Source organism: Oryctolagus cuniculus, chromosome X, assembly GCF_964237555.1.
Source record: "Oryctolagus cuniculus chromosome X, mOryCun1.1, whole genome shotgun sequence".
Taxonomy (NCBI): Eukaryota; Metazoa; Chordata; class Mammalia; order Lagomorpha; family Leporidae; genus Oryctolagus; species Oryctolagus cuniculus.
Window position 1 is genome coordinate 101,254,805 of NC_091453.1, and position 19,306 is coordinate 101,274,110.

The 19,306-nt window shown below is 40.4% G+C and overlaps 1 protein-coding gene across 4 annotated transcripts in view; it reads left to right on the forward strand.

The window, feature by feature from the left end:
- The window catches only part of GRIA3 (glutamate ionotropic receptor AMPA type subunit 3), a 311,476-nt gene that overhangs the window by 230,792 nt on the left and 61,378 nt on the right, over positions 1 to 19,306 (forward strand). For all 4 annotated transcript variants that reach the window (XR_011385359.1, XM_008273165.4, XM_002720270.5 and 1 more), the window contains exon 11: positions 12,100 to 12,476. Coding sequence is in view for 3 of the 4 variants with exons in the window: in XM_008273165.4 (XP_008271387.1) it covers positions 12,100 to 12,476 (377 nt within the window). In the remaining variant the exon portion in view is untranslated. The remainder of the gene's footprint in view (positions 1 to 12,099; positions 12,477 to 19,306) is intronic.

A 19,306-nucleotide genomic window follows, 5' to 3' on the forward strand; every position in this document is an offset into this window, starting at 1 on the left:
TCTGAGTTAGATGTCCCTGATTTTAGCCTCCTTACAGTGCTGTTTGCATTCATATAGTACTTCCGAACCTGTACTGGTCAGCCGCCCTATTAGATAAACTATGAATTTCTTGAGGACAGAGACATATCTGATTCATTTCAATATCCCCATGCTTGGAACATGGAAGTTCAAGAATTACTTTTCAAAATGATGAATTAATAAATGAATAGGATGGCTCTGCCCAGGGCTTGGCCATGGGCCAAGCACAAAAGATAACTAGGATGTTTAAGAAGAGTATAATGGTATCTTTAGAGTTTTTCAGTAGCTTATTTTTAAGTTGGGCTTTGATTGAGAATGCCAGACATTCAGCAGCTCCATGAGGCATATGGAGATAAGCAAAACTGGATATAAAAATTGCCCATCAAGTGAACCAATTGCTAACCAAAATGCAGGTAGTATTGACAGAGACTTAGTTCTAACAGAGAAGCATTATTTGCAACAATCAGTCCCTGTCTAGAAAACAAATAAGGGGAAGACAGAGGAATCTAATGGGTAGAGATACTGAGAAATCCCATCTGACAGGAAGCAAAGAGCGGTTATCTGTTGGATAGTGCTCAAAATGGGAACAAGCAAGAATAAGATATAGCTCTCTAATCCCAAGAGAGTAGTAGGGTCATGAAGTAAGATTTTAGAACTGGGCCGTGGCTCAATAGGCTAATCCTCCGCCTGTGGCGCCGGCACACCGAGGTACTAGTCCCGGTCGGGGCTCCGGATTCTGTCCTGCTTGCCCCTCTTCCTGTCCAGCTCTCTGCTGTGGCCCGGGAGTGCAGTGGAGGATGGCCCAAGTGTTTGGGCCCTGCACCTGCATGGGAGACCAGTGGAAGCACCTGGCTCCTGGCTTCAGATCAGCGCGGTGTGCTGGCCACAGCGCGCCGGCCACAGCAGCCATTGGGAGGTGAACCAACGGTAAAGGAAGACCTTTCTCTCTGTCTCTGTCTCACTGTCCACTCTTCCTGTTTAAAAAAAAAAAAAGGATTTTAGAACTGGCCTTTGGGAACAAGCACAAATCTAGAAACTCATTTCTAAAAATAAGGGCATAGAAAGGTAACTAAGGCTGGGGCCGGCGCCGTGGCTCACTTGGCTAATCCTCCGCCTGCAGTGCTGGCATCCCATATGGGCGCTGAGTTCTAGTCCCGATTGCTCCTCTTCCAGTCCAGCTCTCTGCTGTGGCCCACGAAGGCAGTGGAGGATGGCCCAAGTGCTTGGGCCCCTGCACCTGCATGGGAGACCAGGAAGAAGCACCTGGCTCCTGGCTTCGATCAGCGCAGCGCCGGCCGTAGCGGCCATTTGGGGAGTGAACCAACAGAAGGAAGACCTTTCTGTCTCTCTCTCTGTCTATAACTCTACCTGTCAAAAATAAATAAAATTTTTAAAAAGGTAATTAAGGCTTAAAATGAGGATGGACTCGAGGTATCAAAACTGAGCCACCATCTGTAGTCAGACAAGCAGCAAGGCAACTTGAATCTGAGCCCCCTTCTATGGAGTAGACAATCATCTCCTGTCTTAGGTCAAGATTAATCCTGGGAAGTGGGATAGGTTGAGTTGTAGATGAGATTTGAGTGAAACCATCAGTGAGAAAGAAGATAATTTCTAATGCCAGAGAGATCTGAACGAGGGGCAGAGTACATGACATAATTTGTGAGGACTCTGAGAGACTCCAAATCATCGTGACACAATTCTAACCTCTTATTTTACAAGTTGTTAATAGGTCTTCTGTTGTCTGTCCCTCCTCTCCCCAATATCCAGTTCCCAAGAGCTTTTGTCTTGCTTACAGCTCTCCCCTGCTTTTAGCACATTATCTGATGCATAGTAAATGCTCATTTTTTTGCTTTAATGAATCAGTCCCTGGCATACAGTAATTCCCTAGACAATATTCATCAATTTGAGTTCATGGTGGGAAATAATCCTATAATATTTTTATTATACATTATTATTAGCTACCATCTGACATATAATTACTGGTTGCCAGATACTGTACTAAGTGCTTAACTATAGGCATTATGTAACTTAATCCTCAAAACATGTCTCTGAGGAATGTACCCTTTATTAACCTCATTCTACATGTAAGAAAATTGAGGCTAAAAGGTGAAGTCACATGCCAAACACCAAAGACCTTGAAATGACTATCTCAGCCCATTCAGGCTGCTATAACAAAATACCATAAATTGGGGGCACACATTTGATCTAACAGTTAAGATGTCGATTAAGACTCCTGTATCCCATATCTGAGTGCCTGATTTTGAGACCTGCTACCAGGTGCTGACACCAGCTCCCTGCTGATACAGACCCTGGGAGACAAATGTGATAGTTTAAGTAGTTGGGTTCCTGCCAATTGCATCAGAGACGCGGACTGAGTCCCCAGCTCACGGCTTTGACCTCAGCCAGCATCAGCCATTGTAGGAATTTGGAGAATGAACCAATGGTTAGGAGCTCTTTCTCCCTGTATATCTGTTTCTCTGTCTCTCAAATAAATGTTTTAATACTAAAAACTGGGTAGCTTATTAAAAAAGAGAGAGAGAGAGAAACTTCTCTCACCGTTCCAAATGCTGGGAAGTCCAAAATCAAGGCAAACTTAGTGTCTGGTGAGGGCCCACTTTCTGGTGTGTCCTCACTTAGTGGAAAGGGTGAGGGTCTCTCTTGGGTCTCTTTTATAAGGGCACTAATTCCATTCATAAGAGCTCTGCCCCATGACCTAATCACTTCCCAGAGGCCCCACTTCCTATCACCTTAGATGTTGGAATTTCAACATATCAATAAAATTCCAGAGAACATTCAGACCACATCAAGGGTACAATATTTTGCACCCAGATCTTTGATTATAAAGTGGGTGCTGTTTAACCATTATACTATACCACCCAATAGACACAGTACGGTTTCAGGCCCATCCCATCCTGAAAGATAGTCTAAACTTACTAGAAAGGCCTTTGATACCTTAGCATTCTGGAGAGAAGATTGTTTGGCCACAGCAGCACAGCAAGAAATTGACAGTGTCCATTTCTTCTGGCCCAGGGTATCTGACATGAGCTATAGCATGAGCTGTACCAGCTCGTCACATCGGAATGTCCAGAGTTCTCAAAAGAAAACCTGTCATGCTTTCTAAACAGATCAATGCCCTCCCGGCATTCAGCAAGACATTAGACATAGTGATATAGAGCAAGACAGATTTCCTGACATTGTTCAAAGATCATTTTCTCACTGGGTTTTGGTTTCTCCTCTGGCATGTCATCGGCACTGCACTCATTCAATTTCCACATGGTTGTTCCCCTTTCCAATTCCCTCATTTTTTGTGAGTGAAAGAGTTTGAGAACTAGAATGGCTTATTTGTTTTTGTAATTTAGATGTCATCTCTGCACTTCTGAATAGTTAAACATTCTCCTGGAGGAATCTACTCATCTTGTCCCCGTAGTTCTTTCTACTAAAGACAAATGCAAAATAGCCAGGGAAGGCTCTTCTGGAAATGTCCTTTTCTCTCCCGTCAACTACAAGTTTCTGATACTTTCTGAGCTTGCCACACAAGATGATTTCAGAGACCTGACAGAAAACAAACCCATTGAAATGGACTGCCTAATTCAACTTTCCTCTAAAACCCATGGTTATGAAAAATAGACATTCTTATCCTGCTTGGAGTAATAGCTGTTAGGGAAGATGATCTCATAAGCTAAATGTATCTTCATCTTCATTTAGAAGTTTTAATCTTTCAGCACTGAGAAGTTTCCAGCTACTCTGTCAATGAGAGAAATTGAGAAAAATTACAGCACAGGCTTTCATTTCTGGCAGGTTTGCTTCTTGTGGTTTGCAAGTTGCTTAAGAAAGAGAAGGGCCAAAACCCCTAATGATTTCCCTAAGTGTTTATAGAGCAAACGGATGGAGAACTGGGAACCATTTCTTGCAGTGAACATGCAAAGTACACAGACAGGTATTGCTTTACCTTTAGGGTATTTTCTCTTAGGCTTTTAGCATGTAAAAGAGATCAGAGCAGGGAGAAAAATGAAGACAAAGATGAAGAAAGCTTTGCAAAGAATATTTCCGTATCTACCATATGATTTTAAGAAAAAGTCAAAATGAGTTAAATCTGTTAAAGAATGAAGAAACCAATCAGCCTCTTTTCAGATGATTCCTAATTTTTTCCTCTAAAAGAAATTCAAATCAAAGTTGATGTCAGGGCACCTTGTATTTCTAAGAAGTCTATTTTTGAAACCAACGTCAGTAGGATACAGTGTGCCCCATTATGTAAGCCCTTCAGAACATTATGGACTTGAAAGTGTCCACCTGCTTTGAGCAGTTTTGATTCAGAACTGAATGTCTGTAATATTACCACATGGTAATTGTCTCAGCTCAAATGGATTACAGACCAGAAGTCTTTATGGCTACCAAATAGTGTGTATTTTAAGATGACATTTGAAAATAGCACTTGGTTGCTAGCAGGGCTCCTTAGTATATTTTGGCCTGTCATTCCATTCATTTTATCCGTGACTCTGGGGATTAGCCAGGACTAAACAAGAGAACCACCCCTACGGTAAACTAGGAAACCAAAGCCTGATAGACAGGAGTGCAAAAGTGGTGGCAGGATTGTGATAAAGTCATACAAACAGCTTGGCAATTCAGTTTCCATGACTCTTGGTCTACTACTCTCTCCACTGGGACACACTGGCTCACTTTGGTAAGCTTGTTGAATTATGGGAAGATTGGTGGCATATGAGTCAGATACGGCATCCTTGACTCACTTCAAGGGACTTACATTCTAGTTGAATTTTAAGCTTTTCTATCCAAGATACCTATCCTGCTTAACTGTGGCCTCCAGGATAATATAACACACACCTCTAGGTATCATTTAAAATATATGGGAACCCCATCGAGACAGCTGGGGAGTTCTGCCCTTCCAGAGGAAATATTACCTAACCACCAAAAAAGAGAGGCAGGAAAAAGGCTAGGAAGAAATTGAGGACCTAATTAAGATGATGCCTCTCAGTGGGCAGCAGCCATGTTCCTTACACTCCTAGTGCTTAGAACTAAGGATAAAGGTAGGGGAAGGGGTTACTTTGGGAAAGGCCAGACATGCTACCACTCAGGTTTCTGTTCTGGCTTAGAAAATGGAAGAGAACTTGGAGATGACCACAAGGCTAGGGGTACAGTTGATTTTAGGTCACATTTCCTGAGGGTCCCCAGATTCCATACTCCCAGGACAAATGGTAATTTTACAGATTCTATTCACACTAACATTTCTCAGCCTAGAAGAAATTCTCTTAGGTTATCACCATTCTGAGATAGATTCATTTTCTCATTTTCTGCTGAGAAAGGCAAAAAGTTGATCCATCCTATCTAAAAGGTAGTGAAGCAAGCAAGGGTCCAGTAACAAATGCCAAGTAGTCTATTCTTCAGGTGATTACATTGGGCTTTGGCAGAAGCACGGATGATTTGATTTAAAATGTCCCTCTCCTTCAAATGATGCCTATGAAGTCCAGGAAGGAGCATTGATGACACATGGAAATCTGCCATTCTGAGATGCTGGAAAAATATTCCCAACAAAATTTAGTCTCTCAAGGCCTTCCTCAAGCTCTAGGGACACTCCTTTATCTTCACTTTGTCTTTAACTCTCTCAGTTCTCCCGAGGACAAGAAATTCTAATCGATAGATCCAGACTGGGACATCTGTTCTGGAGAAAGAAATGAGGAGATCCTGTTGTGACACTGCTTGTTGTTGCACAGATTTAAATAGACCTCATCCCTTTCTCCAGATCTTAACAATCGCAGACAGAAAATATCCCATAGAGTACATCCAATAAAGCAGTTTAAGTCCTGTTCCCCAACACACAGCAATTATATTCCTACTGACCAGCGTGATTCTTCCCCATTCCTTTCTCCAACATATTTCAACTTCCAAAAGAAATATTTGTCAAAGATCACAAGAGCCTATGGTTGATACAGGGATAAGGGATCAGGTCATGTCTGCTTCTCAGATAAGATACGCTACCTTATGCTTTGCACAACAAGACACTGTCTGCTCCCTCTCTCCATCCTCTCCCCTGCTTTCATAAAGAGCTTTAAAATGGTAGCTGACAAGCTGCTGCTCATGCGCAGTCTCCAGGTGGGTAACAAATTTTCTATCAGCTAAGCAGATGGGAAGGCTTTAAGATATCACAAGCCTTCCAGCTGAAAGAATTTTTAAAATTACATTTAAATATCTGCCTAAAACCTGTGAGATTCCTAAGTGCATCATCCCTATACGTATGAGTTTGTTGGTTTTTAAGTTTCATGAAATTTACAACTTTGGCAGCCCACCTATGAAAGGGATTATAAATCCCCTCAAGCTAAATCCCCTCCAATAATGCAGTTGCTCTGGGTTTGCCACTGGTGAGTGGAAAAATCAAACCTAATTTAGTGTGTTTACTGAGCCCACACAGCCACTCGTAAGCCGCTTGATTAAAATCCTTTAAGTAGTCAGAATGCAAGAAAAAGCACTAGCAAACTCTTACCCTGAGCTCTTTCCATTTGCTGGTTTTTGTCTGTCAACTGGAGCACCCTCATAACACCTACTTACCCACCTAGGTTCTGAAAATGACTTGCCTACAGCTGTTGCCTGCACAGGCAGAGGCTTGAGGACAAAAGGCTGCTGGAGTGGTTCAGGACACCACAAGAGAGGCACTTCATTACTGAGTCAAAATTTCACCTACTCCCTAGCCCCATCCATAATTCTTCAGGCTCTCTCCCAGCCACAGCTGGCTTTCATAAGAGCAGAGACCAAGAGTACAATCCATTCCGGGAGTTGGCTTTTTCAGTTCTTCATCAATGTTGGCTTCCTTGTCTTGAAAATAACCTTTCCCCTCCATCTGAGTGCTATGGTAGAACCAGGAGGGCTAAATGGGTATTTGGGGACACTTAATATTGCTCCTCTCCATTCCTTTAAGACGTAAGTTCATAGTTCCACAAACATTATACCAAGCGGGCTGGTGCCGCGGCTCACTAGGCTAATCCTCTGCCTTGCGGTGCCGGCACACCAAGTTCTAGTCCCGGTCGGGGCGCCGGATTCTGTCCCGGTTGCCCCTCTTCCAGGCCAGCTCTCTGCTGTGGCCAGGGAGTGCAGTGGAGGATGGCCCAAGTCCTTGGGCCCTGCACCCCATGGGAGACCAGGATAAGTACCTGACTCCTGCCATCGGATCAGCGCGGTGCGCCGGCGGCAGCGTGCTGGCCGCGGCAGCCATTGGAGGGTGAACCAATGGCAAAAGGAAGACCTTTCTCTCTGTCTCTCTCTCTCACTGTCCACTCTGTCAAAAAATTTAAAAAAAAAATTATACCAAGCGGATCTTAAGCCCTGAAATAAACAATCATCAAAACTACCTTTAAATATGGAAGAGGGGATAGTGGTGGTAGAGGGTAAGGGCTTCTCTGTGGCTGGCTCTGAGCAGACAAGATGGTTCTTCTGCTTTGTTCTCTCACCAGCACACTCATATGCATGGATTTCAAACTTTTTTGCACCAAAACAAACGTATATTTTAATTATATTTTCCATTAACTTCTTGATTGTGAACTCCCCTTGAACAAGAGATGGGAGGAGTTGCTAAGTCTCTTATTTAGCTGACTGTCCTTGGGGCTCAGTCAGTAGCTCCCTTCCTTTCTGTTGCGTGAGCGCTCTTCCACCTGCTTTTCTGCTTTCCCTCTGCCTTTCTGCACCTGAAATAGATATTTTAAAGGTGTGGCATAGGGAGTCGCCTTTTGGAGCCAGGTGTACATCAGTGAGGCTTAATTAAGCACAGGTTTCACGCCATTCTTAGCTGGGGGAAAGACTCCCAGAGACACAAACTCTGCCTTCTTTGAAAAAGTTCCTCAGAAAGAAACAATTCAGAAAAGGTAGAAATGGTAGGGGATAAAAAGGCAATGCCTGAAGCGAGTAGATTCTCCCTTTTATGATTTCCAAAACACATCAAACTACAAATGGCCTTCTCTGGGCATTTGTTTTGTGGTTGAATGTTCTTGGGAACCAGACACAAAAAGTGCTGCTTTGTCCATCTAGCCACCTCACAATAGTATTTACTAGTGCTTACAATGTAGTGGGGCTTCAGTTCCAGGGCTGACTTAGGGGGCTTTATTTTTCTTTTGAAGGGGATCAGGATTCTCAAACTCTTTTCTACACCCGCTTAAAAATAGTTCAGTTCCCCTAAACTCCTTGTAAACTGATTAACTGACTTTCTCACACAAATGCCCCCTTATTTCTTCCTTCCAAAACAAAGAAGTGGCAATTGCTCCTAGAACTATCTCAAAAAAAAACTAGTTACATTAAATAATTATATTCCAATGACATCAAATGGGTAATGATCAAATGGTATTTGCGTGTTCTGAGCAGGAGGCAGAGACATGTTGGCAAGAGGAGGAGGCTGCCCTATCTGTGAATTCTCTTGGCATGACAGGACTCTTTGTAGATGACTCAGATTCTCTGCCAGAGAAACCCTGCTAGCTTCCTGGCCTCCTCCATTCTCCCCAGTAGCCTTGCTTTCTAGAACCAGGTCTAGCACCAGGTAAAAGGGTGAAATAGATTAATTTTGTCATTGGCTCCCCTCCAGTTAGCATGAGGAACTGGATAATCAGGAGTCACCTGGGAACAGAGAGGTGCAGCCACAAGCAGTAATGCTGAGGGAAGCAAGGGAAGGCGAGAACCTGATAGGATCTTTCTTATTCCACAAGCCTTCACTGACTATCACCTATGCCAAGCAGAACAAATGGACTCTGATAGTACAAAGATGCACTATGACTGAGAGAGCAGAATTAAGAAAAAAAATCCAGGGAAGGGGCATTCAGAGAAGAGAGCAACTTACAGTCTTTAGTATCAGAGAGCCAAGGAAAGAGGATACATACTCGGGGCCAGTGCTGTGACATAGCAGGTTAAGCCTCTGCCTGCAGCGCTGGCATCCCATGCGGGCACCGGGTCAAGTCCCAGCGGCTCCTCTTCTAATACAGCTCCCTGCTAGTGGCCTGGAAAAAGCAACAAAGCAACGGAAGATGGTCCAAGTGCTTGAGCCTCTGTACCCACATGGGAGACCCAGGAAAGGCTCCTGGCCTTGGCCCTGCTCAGCCCCTGCTTTTGCAGCCATTTGAGGAATGAACCAGGGGATGGAAGTTCTCTCTCTCTCTCTCTCTTTCTCTTTCTCTCTGCCTTTCAATTAAATAAATATTTTTTTTTAAAAAAAGGGTACATATTCCAAAAGGCTATGAGCAGTGCATATTCAAGGAAGGTCTTTAAATTTGGCAACCAAGTATACAGTTCAAGAAACCCGTTCAGTACATGAGAAGGGCTAGATGTTATATCTCAGGTATAAAAGAAGAAAATGATGTTGCAATAGATAGTAAAGGTAGTTCTTCAAGAAGAATGGTGCTATAAGGAGAAATGTAGTGAGGATAACAGAGTAACCGAATATAAACGTGGGTGGAGTGATTTTTGTTTCTTTTTTGTTAGAAAACAGAATTACATGAGTATGATTTTAAGCAAATAAGACAAGTCAATGGTTTTCAAATTAAGCATTATAATTTCCTGGAAGGCCACCTGAGTCCCGCCCCCATAGTTTCTGATTTCATACACGAGAGGCCTGAGAATTGGCACTTACAGCAAGTTCCCAGGTGACCCTTTTGGGGCTAGTCCAGAGACCACACTTTGAAGACCACTGGGACAGATCAACAGAAAAGTAAAAATTAAAGATGAAAGAGAGACAACAGCTGGAGCTGGATATTATGGACAGAAAATGAGATGTATGGAATGAGTGGAGTAAATCTTAGAGTATCACGTTCTATGAAATGAAAATTGCACAGAAGGAATGGAGGAAGATTCAGCAATATGATAAGAAGGAGAGGGACACTGAGGTGACAGAGCCCATATCAAATGGCCTGCAACTTCTCAGTATAGAAAGAGGCAAGACCATCTGCAAAGAGGATAGGACTGGTAAGGATTAGGAACAGGGAGAATTTGGAAATAAGCATTATTCACAGACTTAAAGGAGAATCTACTTTGGGGTGATACATGATGGGTTTAATTTTAGCAATGATGAGTTTGAGATGCAATGAGCCGCCAAGGTAGATTTGGTCAGTAGACAGTTGGCTTCAATAAACACATGCTTTCTGCAACGTCCACTGGGATGTAGAGGGTGTAAAATATCCTCTTTGCAAGGAAGTATTTTTGTCTATTTCATCTGTCTTGTTCAGTGCTTCATCCTACCATCTAGAATAGTGCTTGACACAGAACAGGCACTCAATGGTGCATTACGAACCTAATAAGGGTTGATAGAGGTTTATAATTGCAGATAAAACTAGTATATAGTGTATAGGAGAAACCTGCAAGTGAAAATCTGTGGTTAGAACATTATGCTGGTTAAGGGAGTGGGTACTGGAATCTGAAAACCAGGATTCTAATCTCAGCCTCTCAGTACTCCAGTTTCTCCTTCTCTAACATGGGGATGGTAATTGTACCAACATTAAGACTGCTGTGAGAATAAATGAGGTAATATGTATAAGGTGCTCAGTACAGGGCTTCCCACAGAATGAGCACTCAATAAATGTTAGCTAGCTGTTTATCATCTGCATTTCCCCTTACATTAATTAAGGGGCTTGAGTTACCATCGTAATTCAAGGCACTAAAACAGCATTCTTTGAAAAGACAGTCTATCTCAGCCTTCATCATTCTTCTTCCACTTCTCCTCATTAGTAGGAATATTGAGGCATAACTCTAACATGGTAAAAAATTAGTCCACATTGGTGTTTTCATTTCCTATCTGATATACCATCCCAAAGCCTTTCCTTAATCAGAAGCATTTTTCTATGTTTGTATTTTAAGACCTGGATCCAAACTAAGGCCTGCTGCTGTTCTAAAGGAGAACAAAAGAAATAAGGGCAGAAATTGCTAGTGTCCATTTTCATGGGACTATTATAACAACGTGGCCTCTTTTGCCTGAGTTAATTATGTAGTGCACTACTGACATTGATTTTATTGATCTGATACATGTAGGTGCTATACTAATATTTATCACTAGAAAATATAGCTACTCTATACATTAATATGTATCCTTATAAATGTTTTACCTTATTATTGTCCATGCACGAATATATCACATGTTCATGTGTGCAAATATCACAATTATCAACATATTTTCTAGGCATCTACAGCTTCTATAGAATCTGTTGCAGTGATAGATACAAAATTAGAAGATTGAACAAAGAACTTATGTCTTAACAGCCATACTCTTGAAAAAATAATTCAGGAATAATACAAGATGGCAAACACCAAAGAATTATTATACTGACTACTGTGGCCCTCTATTGCCCTTCATGGTGGAGAAGGAGGCAGATACAAGAATTATATGCTATTATGCTTGCGCCTCAAGAGTTTCCAGTCAAATGAGGGAGATAAGACATAAGAGCATGAAAATTGAAAGAAGCAAACAAGAGTTAGACAGTTATATGTCACAAGGGAATGCAAGCTGAGTTGCAAGATAGCAAAAAATATTAGGACAATAATATGGAGGCAGGGACAGGCATTTGACATAACAGTTAAGTCATAGCTTGAGATTGGATGCCCGCATCCCATATCCAAGTGCTTGGGTTTGAATGCTGACTCTACTCCTGATTCCAGCTTCCTGCTAGTGGACACCTAACAGGCAACAAGTAGCTGGGTTCCTGCCACCCATGTGGGAGACCTGGATTGAGTTCCTAGCTCCTGGCTTCAGCTTGGCCTAGCCCCAGCTCTTGCAGTCATTTGGGGAGTGAAGCAATAGATGGGACATCTCTGCCTGTCTCTCTGCCTTTTCAAATAAAGAATATAATAAATACAAATTTTTAAATGGAGTCCATTTCCCCTAAAGTGCTGTGTCTCAGAGGACAAAACGCCAGTGCCCTGCCCTTATTTTATCATCAAGTAAAAACATTGTAGGCCCACTGAATGCTAATACTTTTCTAAACCAAGCACTGACAAATTGATTGGTTGCAGTGATTTAAGACCTTATGTTTCCACTGAAAAAGTATATTTGGTGACAAATAACTGATTGAAATGCTGACTCTAAAAGTCATATATGTATTTGTTTTTCAGAGAGCTGATATAGCTGTTGCTCCGCTAACTATAACACTGGTCCGTGAAGAAGTCATAGATTTTTCAAAGCCGTTTATGAGCCTGGGCATCTCCATCATGATAAAGAAGCCTCAGAAATCAAAACCAGGCGTATTCTCATTTCTGGATCCTTTGGCTTATGAAATCTGGATGTGCATTGTCTTCGCTTACATTGGAGTTAGTGTAGTTCTTTTCCTAGTCAGTAGATTCAGCCCTTATGAATGGCACTTGGAAGATAACAATGAAGAACCTCGCGATCCGCAAAGCCCTCCTGACCCTCCAAATGAATTTGGGATATTTAACAGTCTTTGGTTTTCCTTGGGTGCCTTTATGCAGCAAGGATGTGATATTTCTCCAAGGTTTGTTTCCATGTCATTCCCAGTGCGTCCTTGCATTTTATGGCCATACTCCATTCCGTATGCCTGGCATTCACCCATCTCAACTCCAGATTTCTTCCATTCAGCATTCCATCCAACGACAAATTATCATTAAGCCATTTTGTTTGCTTGCTTACATCCATGAGCTGAGTGGCTACTGGTATGGATTTGATGTCTTTCATGAATTTCTATGGTATCATATATTTATATACATTTAAACTGTGGGTCAAAGTAAACATTTAAACTGTGGGTCAAAGGCAACATTGCTGGCTAACTAACATTAATGCTATTCAGATAAAACAAATACTAAATCTTAGATAAGATGTGGTTTCCTCATTAAGTGAGCTAAAACATTTTCTCATTTTTCATGAAATTGTATCTAAACAAAATTTGCAAGAAGACAGAACTCTTTTTCAAACCCTCCTATCTTCTCCCTTTCAGCGCTCTCCTGTTTTCCGTTTGCTCTCAGACTTGCTAGAAGTATCCATTCTGATAGCCCACCCACGTTTTCTGGTTAAAACTAGAAAACTTCTTAAAGGAAACGTGAGACAATCTGTGTGACTTTGGATTGGAGAAAGAATTCTTACAGAGAATATAGAAAGCACAATTCATTAAAAATTTGATAAACAGAACTTCATCAAAAACCAAAATGTGACATTGCCAAAGACATCCTTACGAAAAAATGGTGCTACAGCATGGATAAATCTTGAAAAAATGCCAACTGAAATGAGCTAAGCACAAAAGGCCACATGTTATATAACTCTATTTATTGAATGTCCCATAATATATTATTGCATATTCCAAGATAAACAAATCCATACAGACAGGAAGTACATTGTGGTTGCCGGGCCATGAAGGGAGCAGAGAGGGGATAATCAGAGCCAAGGTTAGTATGAGGCAAGTGAGCCTGGGAAGAAAATATTAGCAAGTTACATAACTGATAAAGGACTTATATCCAAAATATATCACAACCTCTTGCACTCAATAAAAATAAGACAACTCAATTTTGAAAATGGACAGAAGATTTGAATAGACATTTCTCCCAAAGAAAATGTACAAATGGCTACTAAGCACTCGAAAAGATTTTCTACATTGTTAGTCATTAGGGAAATACAAATTAGCCACAATGAGATAGCTCTGCAGGTGCTCTAGAATGGTTATAATCCAAAGGGCCGAAACAAGTGGTAGTAAAGATCTGGAACAACGGTAACTCCCATCCATTAATAGTAGGAATGCAAAAGCCTACTGTCACATTGGAAAATAATTTGGCAGGTTTTGATAAAAGTAGACATATGCGTTAAAATATGACACGGCAATTCTATTCTTAGGCATTTACTTAAGAGAGAGGAAACTATCCAAAGACTTACATACAAATGTCCATAGTAGCTTCATTATTAATAGCCAAAAAGAGGAAACAACCTAAATGTCCATCAAGTAGTGAATGAATAAACAAAACATAGTATACCCATAAAAAGGAGTACTATTCAGCAATTAAAAAGAACAGAGGGTTGAAACATGGGTAAACCTTGAAAACAAGCCAAGTGAAATAAGCCAGACAGAAAGGGTCACCTATTATACAATTCCATTTATTAAATTCCATTTATGAATATTCTATAATGTATTATTCCACTTGTCTGAGATAGACAAATCCATAAAGACAGAAAGTACATTAGTGCTTGCCAGAGCCCTGAGGGAAGTTAGGGCATAATCAAGGCCAAGGTTAGGATGAGGCAAGTGAGGCTGAGTAGAACAGGTAAGGGATCAGATCCAAGCTTTATGTAAAAATTAGATATTGTACTCATCATGGGCCTTTTGCATTCATTCTGACTCTTTAAAATATTGTACTCAAATGCTATTTACCTTAATGAGATTTTGACACCCTCCCTCCTGTTAAATGTTGCCTGTGGAGCAAATGCCTCACTTGCCTCATGCTAGTCTCAGGCCTGCCAAGATTAACTGCAAATGGGCATTTTTGAAATGTCAAGGTTATTCCAAAACTGTACTATAATGATACCTGCACAACTCTAACTTTTCTAAAATCATCGATGGCACATTTACATTGGTGAATTTTATGGTATGTATATTTTGTCTCAATAAAGCTAGTGAAAATATTGAAAATCTTGCTTTTAAAGCTCAAAAAAAAAAAAGAAAATATTGAGTATGAATGTCCTGGGTCACCCTCACCCACTTAAAGTGTCAGCTCACTGTTGGTGAATTCATAATAACAAAATGTTATAAGTCAAGGTTGCATCCTTATTTCAGGAAGAAAACCAATTTTTTTCTCAAACAAAAAGTGCTATATTTTACAAAAAAATTGAACATTAACAAAATACTGACGGGAGTCAATCACACAGAGGTATAGGGATTTCTTTTGGTTCCTTCCATGTTTTCACAGTGTATTTCATTCTGAGATCATCTTCTTGAAACATAGGACATTGAAAATGCAACTTTGCAGCATAACTTGCTGTTAAGCATCTGTAGTAGCTTTTTATACTAGCCTGCATGTAAGTCACATGTTTTCTGCCACCCTCAATGTGCTTAGTCAGGTTTTCTAAATTATTTCACTCCCTGTTCCTTTTGTGCTAAGATTGTGTCATTCTGTGATATCATCTGGGAGTTCATTTGTTTTGCTTGTTTTTTTCCCTTTTTTTATGTTTTGAAATGTTCACTTCAAGAGAATAGGGTTATTGGATGAGCCTGTAATTGAAAGATTTTTAACAAGGCTGGTAATCTGTGTTGAGACAATGCTGAAGAGTCATTAAGGCTGGAGATTTTATTAGTTTCTGTAAATGGATTTTCAAAACTAAATTTGTGATAACCACACTGGAGTGCTGATTGCTATTCTGCATACTCAAACAGGTCTCAAAAAAAACATTTTTAGGAATATTTAAGCATATTGCTTTGTTAAGTAGTAACTTCAAGATAATAACCTAAAATAACAAGTTAGATCTTTTTTTAAAAAAAAAATTTATAGCAAAAATTTAGGCTGTGGCTCTTATAGGGCACTGAAATACATCAAATGCTTTTTTCAAAGTACAGACTTATATACTTCTAGATAATGTCATATGGAGCAATGGCTTTCGTTTTTTTTACCATGACCCAGAGTAAGAAATGCATTTTTCATCATAACTCAGTAGACATACATGTATATAACAAAACATTACCCTTAGCATGTGCCATGTACTCTGATATTTCCTGCTCTGTTTCATTTTTTTTTATATGCTGGTCATAACTCAACCCAGCATTTAAGGCCCGGTCTATGGACTAACACTGGTCTCAAGGAACAATTATTATCCTGATTGTGCTTTCCAGTAATAAATTATTAACTTTATGAGCTCTATATTTTCCACCATATGGATGATCCCTCCTCTGATACTGTCTTTTGTGTCCTTTCAAAGAAATTATGTCTTTAAGCCTTTTAATAAAATCTTATACTTCTTATCATATTTATTATATGCCAGTAAGGAGGAAACATGTTTCCACTTATCTTGAGAGCTGTATTGATTAAATAGTCGTGCTCAATTGTGTAACAGCCAAACCCCTACTGTAATGTGTTTTTCAATCCACAGATGTAGGAATTCCTGATAACATAGTTACACTCAAGATTTGTGGTTGCCTTCACTGCAAACACCAGCATTATAATTTATTTCTGCTTAATGGCCATATTTGGAATGCAGAAACTCTCCAGAAAGCCCAGAATGTGAGCAAGCATTGTCCATTCTGACTTTTCTCAAAATTGAAGCAATTCAAGGACTTATAAGAGAACACATTTTAAAGTAACATTAACAAATATTAGAGCAGGAGGTGTCAGAAAGAAATTGGTCCAATTGCTGTTATTTACTGGAGGCTAGGGACCAACAATCTTCACTGAGCTCCCACTGTATGGGCACTTTACCTGCATTGTCACATGGATCTTAATCATCAAACACTGCCAGGAGGCAGGGCATCAGCCTTATTTTTAAGCTGAAGAAAGTGACAGATTAAATGATTTGCACAGGCCCATAGCTAGTGGCAGAGGCAGAATTCAAATCTAGTTCCAATTCCAAAACCTATCCTTTTTCCACTTTGTGGTGCTTTTTCTCATATCACAGACAAAGTAACAGTAACTCAAATAGATGACATGCTGCAACCAAAAGCTACGGAGGTTTGGAAGCCAACAGAACAGTTGCAAGAGTACTTCAACAAATTCATGGAGATTGGAATCAGGTTGATTTGGGTGCAAAAAAAATATTGAAACTCTTGCATAGTTTTTTCTTAATACTCCTTTCCATGAACTTCTGAAATTATTTTAGAGGCAGAGAAAGGGAGAGAGACAGACAGACACACAGAGAGTTCCCATCTGCTGGTTCACTTCCCAGATACCCATAATGGCTGGGGCTGGGCCAAGCCAAAGCCAGGAGATAGGAATTCAGTGCAGGTCTCCTATATCAGTGACAGGGATCCAACCATCTGAGCCATCACTGTTGCCTCCCAGATTCGCAACTGCAGGAAGCTGGAGTCAGGAGCCAGAGCTGGGACTCAAACTTGGGGATGCAGTGGGATGCAGATGGCTTAACCACTCAACCAGAAACTTTTGAAGACCCCTCATATGCATGGTTTTCTTTTTTCTTTTTCTTTCTTCAAGTATCTCGTGCTTCCACTCCCACACATTGCTTCCCACTACCGACCTGGAGATCCACTGTTTGTTCCATTCCTTTTCTCAGGCTGAGGCACAAGAGCTTTATTGCAGCCTCCCAACCTCTGAAGAAAGTCTGCCTCTGCCCTGATTGTTAATGAAAGTAGGCAGTGAGCATTCAAAATGCTGCCAAGCATGTATTCACTCGAGGTAAAAGACTGGAAAATCAGCAATGAGACATCAAAACTTCTGGCATCATTCCATTTCTATCAAATAAAGTTATTGACAGTTACACAGAGGCTTAAAGAGTCTATGTCAATATTAGGTTTGATATTTTCAACTACTGCAATTGTTCAGAGCAAATTACTTTGTTCTACATAAAGCTGGGGGCTGGCTCAACTTTAGAGAGGGTAATCAATGTAATAAGCTGAGGCTCTATCTATACCTGAACTGATTTGTTGTGGGCAATGGTGGGGGGAGGTGTAAAAAGATTCAATTCAACCCTCCTCCCTTTGAGTGGAGGGTGGAGAGATCAGCAGTGGGTGTAGCCAGATGGAGGGAGCCCGCTGGTTAAGCATGTGGGTGTTGGAATTAGCCTCACTGGATTCACAATCTGCTTAGCAGTTGTGTAACCTGGGGCAAATTACTAAACCTTGCTAAGCCCCAGTTCCTTATCTGTAAAATGTAAAACACAGTGCCTAGAGTATACATTTGCAACAAATATTACCTATTGTTATTAAATTGGCATCTCTTAATTATCCCAGATTCATAAATACTAATGGAACCAAATGCACTTGCATTTCAGTTCCTAAAACTCCTTAGAAATATGGCTGAAATACTAGGCAGTAAGAAATAGCTGGCCTCTGATGAGAAATAGCTGGCAACATTCCTTCTTGATTCCATATACTGCTTTCTTTAAGGATTATGCCTCTTACAAATACTTTGATTGCATTATTCCACAATGCTTTACTGACATTGGCATGTCACAACTTTCTTTTAATCTGAAATTTATTTCCTTTTTAAAATGTTGATACAGCCACTAAGCAGTATCAACTAAGCAGAGCCCAAGTCCTTCCAGGCAAATGCTCCCCCTGCTGACATCCTGTGAAGCTGCAGGGACACGTGAGAGCTTAACCAAGATGAAGAGGGTTGGGGGAATTAGTACAGAGAAAATGGAAGAACAGCTAATTTGAACCCAATTACTGTGTGCAGATTATTCCAAAGGTATTACTCTCCTAAGTTTTCAAGATACCTGATACGTGGGAGAACAGTAGAGGGGATCCGTCCAGGTTAGTTGACACATAGATCCTCCTTTAGAATGGAAAATGTGCGCAGAATAATAAAAAGACATAAGGATATAAAATGAATGGGATCAAAGACAACAGGAATTTTGGGCTCCATTTTAAGCACTATCTTTGCCTCTGCTGATGTATCACCTCTGTCTTAACCCTCCTGCAAATTCACTTCAAAGCAGTAGTGATGTGGTAATAAATTAATGATGTAATAGCAGAATTTTTATTACAACTATTTCTTGACTTTTCTGGATGAGAGCTGTAGTTTTCAGTCTTTGGAACATGGTTACTTATTCTCATCAAAGAAGAATGTAAGAGCTAGAGATTGATTCTTCCCATTTTTAAAAAATCTGTCACAGTCACAGCATCGAATGGAGTGTAGAAATGATGCATTCCTTGGAAGAAAGATTTAAAAAAAGAAATGATGAAGAGTTTGTACAAAAGAGAAGTGGTTTTCAGTTCCAGCACTTCATCTTATGAAGCTAGTAAAGTACAGATTGCAAAATTTATTTACAAGATGAAAGTTATAGCAAACAGCTCCCTTTCATTATAATTTCACATGTCATAAAATGCATTCTACTATTAACTCAGAAACTCTATTCTCATGATTACAGATAACAAGAGTATTAGATCTTATTTGATATACAGATTTTGCAACGTTTTATGTCTGTTTTTTGTTTGTTGCTAATTTACTTTCATTAACATCACGCCATCTCTTACATTGCTTCAAAAGGTATGATATGTGTGTTATAATGCACTTTTATAAACACAGAATTGCAGCATCTCACAGCCATTTCATTATGCTAAACGCAAAGTCTGTCTTGTGCAACAGAACTATTTGAAATTAATGTTGAACATTTTGCAGCTACATTAATGGAGGGAAAGGTACTGGAAAATGACAGGTC